At 32.5% G+C, this 8,260-nt stretch overlaps 1 protein-coding gene across 2 annotated transcripts in view; it reads right to left on the bottom strand.

Moving 5' to 3' along the window:
- Positions 1 to 620: 620 nt before the first annotated feature.
- The window catches only part of LOC120197279 (palmitoyl-acyl carrier protein thioesterase, chloroplastic-like), a 28,250-nt gene continuing 20,610 nt past the window's right edge, over positions 621 to 8,260 (bottom strand). Inside the window, exons 1-7 of one of the 2 annotated variants that reach the window (XM_039198870.1) lie at positions 3,469 to 3,631; positions 2,134 to 2,726; positions 1,875 to 2,008; positions 1,616 to 1,729; positions 1,312 to 1,483; positions 1,159 to 1,227; positions 621 to 1,073 (exon numbers count right to left, since the gene is read on the bottom strand). In XM_039198870.1, the coding sequence (XP_039054801.1) occupies positions 804 to 1,073; positions 1,159 to 1,227; positions 1,312 to 1,483; positions 1,616 to 1,729; positions 1,875 to 2,008; positions 2,134 to 2,637 (1,263 nt within the window). In that variant the 5' untranslated portion in view covers positions 2,638 to 2,726; positions 3,469 to 3,631 and the 3' untranslated portion in view covers positions 621 to 803. Of the gene's footprint in view, positions 1,074 to 1,158; positions 1,228 to 1,311; positions 1,484 to 1,615; positions 1,730 to 1,874; positions 2,009 to 2,133; positions 2,727 to 3,468; positions 3,632 to 8,260 lie in introns of those variants that run through there. The other variant, XM_039198871.1, reaches the window with a different exon arrangement.

The following is an 8,260-nucleotide window of genomic DNA, read 5'->3' as shown; positions in this document are numbered from 1 at the left end:
AACATGAAAACAACGAAATCAAACAAACCAATTTAATCATCTCGATATCGAATGTCAGTTTAGTCTGGAGACTCAATTAACCGACTTAACTAATCATCTTTTAAAACATCATGATTTAATCAATTTAAACTATTTAATTTAAGAGAAATTCTTTTATAACCAATTTAAACTATTTAATTTAAGAGAAATTACTTTCTCAACCCTTTTCATCGTCACGTTATTTATAATCCCATCAAGTAATTATTATTCTTATTTGGTTAGTTCAGGCCTTATAAGTTTTTGCCCAAGAAATTAATATTCAGAGATTGACGTTCATAGCCGACGGAGCTCTGGTTGATTTGGTAGCGTTGATGTTTGAGAATCGAGATGAAAAGTGAGATATTCATTAAACAATGAAATTCCTAAATTATGCAGATGGCTACAAATTATACCATAGTATTAGTAGCCAATACAAGAGTTACTCCATTCTTCCACATGGCTGTCAGTTCTTTGAACCTCGAACACCATGTACACGGGAGCAAGCCGGCCGATCAGTCGACAGTTGGCCGACAACGCATGAAAGAGTGGGAGATCAAGGATTAAGGCAAAAACTAATTACAGTGAAGATAACAACCCTCCTTTTATTATTATTTCTCAGGACGAATCAAAGGAATATATATATATATATATATATATATAGATATATATATAGAGAGAGAGAGATCCATAGAACACAAGATTAGATTCTACATTAATCATTGTAACACACAGCAATAGGATTAATGCCCCTCCTCCAGCCGCAGATTGAGAACTTTGTGATTTTTCTATGCGTTTTCTGCTGGAATTTGACCCACACCGCGAAAACTTTTGGCATACTTGGGCCTCCACTGAGTCCTCCCTCTCACAATCTCCGACCCTTCCTCGAGCCGGAGCAAGTGCTGGCACTCTATTTCACCCACTTTCACCAAGTCCCCCGCACTGGAGTCCGACACAGTTGTTAGTGACTGTAGCACGCTGTCCCTCCCGCACTCCCTCCTATACTCCAGTGTCATGGAAGAAAGCTCGTGACTCTCCAACACCGTCAATGGAGCACTCTGCAACCGGTAATATTACATTGCGGTTGAAACCCATGGTATCGAAAAGCAAAAATCGGTGTAATGTTCACTAGATTGAGTCTACCTCGAAGATCCAGCCAATGTACTTCACGTTATTGACGTGCTGGTTGACATCCAAGTCACTCCATCTAGGCTGCAAATCAAAAATAAACTGTGTAAGAATGCAACGAGTGATGAGACATTTATGAGTGCCAACAGAAGGGTATCAAGGACTTACAGTTAAACCTTTGCGCACATATTCAGTCTTGCTCTCATCAAGTTTCACTAATTTCCGGCTATCTTCAGCCACAACAGGATCAGAGTTCATAAAAAAGGGTTCTATTTCTCCTCTGACCTCTTCTGGAATTTTAGATAGCCTTCGAGTCACCTTATTCATCATCACCCACACACTGCATACCACCAAAACCCATAATCAAATCAAAGGGAACCCCAGGTAAGTCTTTCCTGAATGACAAATCGATAATGTGATATGAACAAGTGGCACAGACTATATCACGGAAGAATACAACGGAATGCTCTACCTCGTGGCTCTTGTTAAAATTTCACCAGTTTTACTATCACTGACAAGCCAATCCCTTCGCATGCCATTCTTTCCCGATGCACTGACCCAAGTGTCTACTTGAACAACATCACCCCTTCAAAACAGACACAAGTCCAAGTGAAAAATAAAGCATCATGATGACACCTGTATAAAACCATAACCACATGAGAACAATATAAGTGGTCATATCATGAATTGTTGCTATAAGTGCAAACCATAGGCAAGGAAATATGTCTTACCAAGTAGGATAACGTTTGAACACAACCTGCATCCGAGTGACCACCCATATTAAGTTCTTCTTACACATCTTAGGGGTTGCACCAAAACCTTCTCCAAGCAGCCCAGCAGTTTTACAATGATTAATTGCAGTTTCCTGCAGGTATATTAATTTTTAAAAAAAATCTTATACAACATAACCACAGGAAAAGCAAGTAATTACAAATTCTAGTTCCTAAAATAACTTATTCAAACACTGTATCGAATTAACTGTTGGTGAACCTGCAAATGATTCATTAGAGTCTCTATGGATGCTGTACGATCAGCGCCTATCTCATAAGACCTAATTGCAAAGTTTTGTCGGAAAACAAGGCCATCCTGAACAATCCTCCCAATACCAAAAGGATCAATGAGCATGTCAGGCCGCTTTGGTTTCCAATCAAGCATCATCCACTGTTTCTCAGCAGCCAGGAACATGGTTGTGATAGCAGCAAGAAGCATGCTCCAATCAGGTAACTGATTGATAAATGTACGGGCTGGAGGGGAGCTTGTACCGTCTTCATTCTTGAAACTTTCAACCAGAGAAGTCACCACCGAGGTACCATTTATCTTAGGAGTGGCTTGAGCATTTGCCTTGACTTGCAAACTTCCAGAAGAAGCATATTGATTCGACATGATACCACCAAGGTTAGTAGATCCACTTCCAAGCTTCTTGTTTTTCGAGTCAGAGGAGTCCGGGGAAGAAGTTATGGGAAAAAACGAGGATGTAGCAGCAGTAGCAACCATGATTTTGAAAATCAAAATTAACTATTATCAATTATATTTCCCTCTTTTGGAATCGAGCTTTTTAGAAAGGCAGCTGATGCATGCTCCAACTGTTTCAATAAATGATAATGAATCAGAATATTTCCAACAAACGAGTTAACAAACTCAGATAATCACAAAATCCTCAAATTTTGGCTATGAACGTTACATATCTAATATTTCAACAACAAAAATAGCATGCAGCATACAATTTAGATTTCTCCATAGTTGAACCGAAAACAGAGAAAAAAATTAAAAAGAATCAAAAGAATTCTTCATTTCCGGAAAGCTGTTAGAAAGGAAGGATTTAACAGAGGCTCGAAAGAAACTATGATGTCTCAATCTTCTTTTAGAAAAACACGGTAATTTAACATAGAAAGTCACTATAAATATGACACAACTCCTAATTAGCGACGAAGATATGACGTCAAAAGGAAGCGGAACGAGGGGGAAAACGAAGCAGATCTAAGCTATTAAAGTTTCAAAAATAGAAAAGAATGAGATAGAAAAATAGCAAACAAATAACGAACACGTTTCAGCTTTCCTATGTACAGCTGAACATTCTATCGAAGATCTTTTACATTTCCCAACTCCGTTTCGTGAGAAAATTAAATTTAACAACACATAACACAGAAATGGAAACCAGAAAATCTTAGATCTCTCACGACCGCTGCCATTCCTCAACACCTATACATAAAAACAAGATAGACATCCAAAAAGAGCAGCAACATTTCCACTAAAAAAAGTAGATCAAATACAAAATGAGAAGAAAATGTTAAGAGAGAAAAAAAACCAAAGCTTCCACGTCCGTACCTTCGAGCGAAAAACAAAATGGCGAATCAATGAAGGAAAATTTTCTCGAGAAAACTATTGCGTTATTTAGGATCTGCAAATACTTCTCGGTACTTCTACGGATTGCGCTCTACTACGAATTTTCCCTCCCTCTCTATCCCTCTCTATCCCTCTCCTTGCTTTTTGAAATTTCGTTTGGAATTTCCAAAAATCAAGAGAAATGAAGGGATAATATAAAGAAAAATACTTTCTAATTTTTTTTATTATTTTTAAGTTTCAGGAGAGAAGATAGTATTAAGGGGCTGCCAGCGTTTAGTCACTTTAGTGCGTTTGTAGAAAGTAGCGTCCAGCGAGTCCGTTTATAGTGTACATCTGTCTGTTCCTCCCGCCTCTCTCTCTTTTTCGTTTTCCCGATTTTATAAGCAGTAGTTTACTTATTTACTCTTCTGCCCTTTATAAATTTTATTTTTTCCTTTATTAATTAAATTTATTGCTGACAAAAATGGTTGAGAAATTGAAATATAAGTTGGGTCAAATGTTCATTTACATATTTCTTTTATAAAGTAATAATTTTCATTTGAAATCCTAAGATAAAAATATTTTCAAGATTTCTATATTATGGTTTTGATAATTTCATTATAATATTTAATAATAAAAAATACTAATTACAACACATCTTATAAATATAATTGTTTGATCCTAATATCTCAAATAAAAATAATATTCCCTTTTCAATATTAAACCCCATATTTATACTAAAATAATATATTTTTATGACACTCGTTAAAGATGGATATAATTTGCTAATATGCTTCTGAATTTATGACTCTTTGTATGAAAGTAAATATACGAGTCTTTTTCTGTATATCTGTTTCTATAAAGTAATTTATATAAATAGATTAGTTACCAAAAACAATTGAATAATCCCAATAACCTTTTCATAATTAAATAAATTATCAGCAACAAATTTGATGTGATACTAATTTAATAACCGTGAATCATTATTAATTTAAATTAACCACCCATTAAAATATAAACTATATTTTATTATAAAATTAACTAATTTCACGTTGGATACAAGAATATTAGAAAACCCGATGCACCAAATTATACATAATTCAAAATAAACAAGCTAGTGGAGCATGGAAATCTTTTTCCGCATCTCCATTTGATCATAATCTTTATATATATATCTAAAATTTTGGAGTATTATTTTTTATAAATATTATAAAAATTTATTTTGAGAATAATTGATTATTTTTTTAATTTGTTCATAATATATTATTTAAATTTGACCTTATTTAAAATTTTAATATTTCATTAAATTAATTTAAAACTTTAATCTAAATCTAAATCTAAATCGAAAACATTTATATGTCACCTCAAACGTGAAACGGCTATGAAGCAAGGTTATATATATATAATATAGGGTAAACTACATAAATAACCACATAACTATGGGTCAGGTCGCGAAATAGCCATCATTTTCAAAATTGTGATAAATATACCATTGAACTATTTAAATGGGTTCAAAATGGCCACACAACGTTAGCATTTAACGGATGTGTCTATGTGGCAATTAAAAAATTGGAATAATTAGAGCGCAAATCCTTGTAAAGTTACGTATTTGTGACGCTGGCACCCTATTTTGTTTTTTTATTTTTGAAAGAGGGTACTTTGTATTAAAATTGTCATAAAGTACACCACTCCAATGACCTCATTAAAAAACCTCCCTAAACCTATGTGGAGGAAAAAGAGTATACCTAGAAATGAAAAATAGTAAAAGACTATAGTCCCAATTACATCAGAACAACTACGAACCTAATCCACAAGAACAACACATAACTTACTAACATAATAGCTATAGACTAGCCCTGAAGTGATTACATAAAGAACAACGCACAACCAAACAAAAGAACAAACCATGCTCCAACCATAGAGAAATTTAACCATAGAGCATAATCCTATTTATGAGTACTAGATACAACAGCGCAAGGACAATATACTCACCAATAATCATGCAAAAAATAAGGGAATCTAGGCAGCGCACGAAATCTTGAACATGTGGAACCAATGATGGCCATAAGATATTCGCCCAAACCCCGATCTACAATAAAACCATATTATAAATTTGGTCCACTGTGAATGATAAATCGTTGAATCTGATCTTATTTCTGCACAACCAAATCTGCCAAATTAAACCAAAAAAACCAAGTTGCCATAACTTCCTTGTTTTTCTTCTTACATACTGTGAAGACCATATATCTAATAGATGTTTAACATTCATAGGGAAAATAATCCTAACTTTCCATAAGTTACACCATCATTGCCATACTAGCCAAGCAACTTTACAATGGCATAACACGTGAATAACATCTTCCAAATGCTCTTTACAAAACCAGTATAAAATTTGGACATTGCCGTTAACCCCTCTCCTCACCAATTCGGATGCAACAGGCAGCCTATTATAAACCGCTTTCCATACGAACGCATCCACTTTTGGAGGTACGAATTTGTTCCAGACCTTTTTCCAAATCGGATCCTCTGTCTTGCCATTCAAAGCCAACTTGATGCAGAAATCTCTAGAGTTATATTTGCAATCTGAAGCACCTAACCATCTCAATCTATCTAACCCTAGACATGCACCAACTCCTGTATTCAGAACTAGATTAAAATGATTCCAAATCGCCAACTCCCATTCAAACAAACCACACCTCAATCCAATTTGTCATACCCAAACATCGTTAACCCAACTCCCAAACTCACTTATCATGCCTTGTTTTTTTATAGCAATCCCATAGATTCTAGGGAAAACTAATTTTAAAGAATGCACTTTGGTCCAATGGTTGGACCAGGAATCAATTTTGGAGCCATTTCCCATAACACACCTTACGTCAGAAAAAAAATACATCGTCGCTCAATACATCGGCATCCTATTTTATTTTTTTCCATTTTGGTCACTACTTCTATATGATTTGTTTCCTTGGATTTTCATTTAATCCAATTTGATCCTGATTTTTTTTAATTTGTCTAATGCCTTAATTTGAGCATTAACTTTAAAATCTTTTATTCTAGTCATGTATTAAATTTGCATATTAAATTCCCTAGATTTTAGAATTAATAAATTTGATCACCAAGATTAACTTTAATTCTTAATTTTTAATTAGGTCCTAATTTCAATTTAATATAACAAAATGTTGTTCAACTGTGTACCCACATACCCGGTATCCGATTTATTATATATATATATATATATATATAAATATATAATTTTTATTTTATATTAAATTTTTATTATAATTCTCATATTATTTTACTCTAACATTCTAAATGTCTAATTTCTTAAATTTTACCACCATAACATTATAAATTATTAATTTCTTAAATTATTTCACATTAACAATCTAAATTATATTTTAAAATACGCAACATTTGAAATTTAATTATAATTTTTGTTTTAATTTTTAATAATTTTTTCAATTATGGAATTTGATTCTTTTAAACTTTATTATAGAATTATATATTATAAACCTTTAAATTTTAAATTTTAGATTTTTTCTAAATATTTTTAAAAAATAATATAATTCTAAAAAAATAAAAATTATAAATCGGGTACTCGTGTTTTACGGGTACCCAGATGTAATGGGTCGAGACATGGAACGAAATTTTGATACTCAAAAATTTGTACCTGGTATTTCGGATACTCGAAAACATGGGTACCCGATTTTGAACACCCCTAGTAGGACTTTTAAGGAGTAAAGAGAGTGACTAAAATGTAAAATGTACAAAAGATAAGGAACTAAATGTGAAAAAATTATGTCATTTGTCAAGCGAATAAAGTATGAAGTCAAACATACTTTCACAATCATCTTCTTCCTCATCTATGTGTACTTTGATATACATGAGTTCGCGACTTATGCTGAGGAGTGTTTGTGGTGAAGTAAAATAATTTTTATTAATTATGAAATTATTGTGATGTTAGGGAGATATAATTGACATAATATAGTTAATAAATAATATGATATAATTATTGTTTCATATTATTAAGTTAATTGAGAATATGATAACATTTAAATCATTAAAATAAATCTAATTGTTTATTTATAATTGATTTAAGATTTTAATATTTTTAAACTAAATTTACTGTTTTTCATTTTTTAATGATTATATATATGAAATCATTAAAAAAATTAATATTCAAATTATAATAAATATTATATTATAATTAAAGATAAAAATATATATTATATATTGTAGTTGATATTCAAATTATAATCATAAGATTGTGACATGTATCACAATTTGAATGGAGAAATAAATTTATTAAATTAAAGGGTATACTACGCCAATGGTCACTGATGTTTGGGTAAGTTTTCATTTTCACCACTAATGTTTAAAAAGTTACAAATTGGTTACTAACGTTATCGTTTGTCACAAAATGGTCATTGGTCGTTAACAGTCGTTAAGAGCCGTCACGGAAAACAAAATTGGAACATTAGATGTTTACCTGGAATGCCATGGTGGAAGAGAGCAGTACTCTAACGTTCATTTTCTTTTCCCCCTTTAAATAAAACCCAATCCCTAACCCTAATCTATATTTTTCCTTCATATTCTTCTTTGTTGAATTTTTTCTCAAATCCTTCCCAAGATAAAAGCTAACTAAGGTGAAGATGGAAGACTCCATTGAAGTTCCTCTTTGTAAATGTGGACAACTAGCTAAGGTGGTGACGGCTTGGACGAATGAAAATTGTGGGAGGAGGTTTTTTGGTTGCTGAAACTATGAGAAAAAGATGAGTACAAAATGTCATTTTTT

This window comes from Hibiscus syriacus, unplaced genomic scaffold (assembly GCF_006381635.1).
Source record: "Hibiscus syriacus cultivar Baekdansim isolate YM2019G1 unplaced genomic scaffold, ASM638163v2 tig00117048_pilon, whole genome shotgun sequence".
NCBI lineage: Eukaryota > Viridiplantae > Streptophyta > Magnoliopsida > Malvales > Malvaceae > Hibiscus > Hibiscus syriacus.
This window is presented reverse-complemented; position numbering and strand designations above follow the sequence as displayed.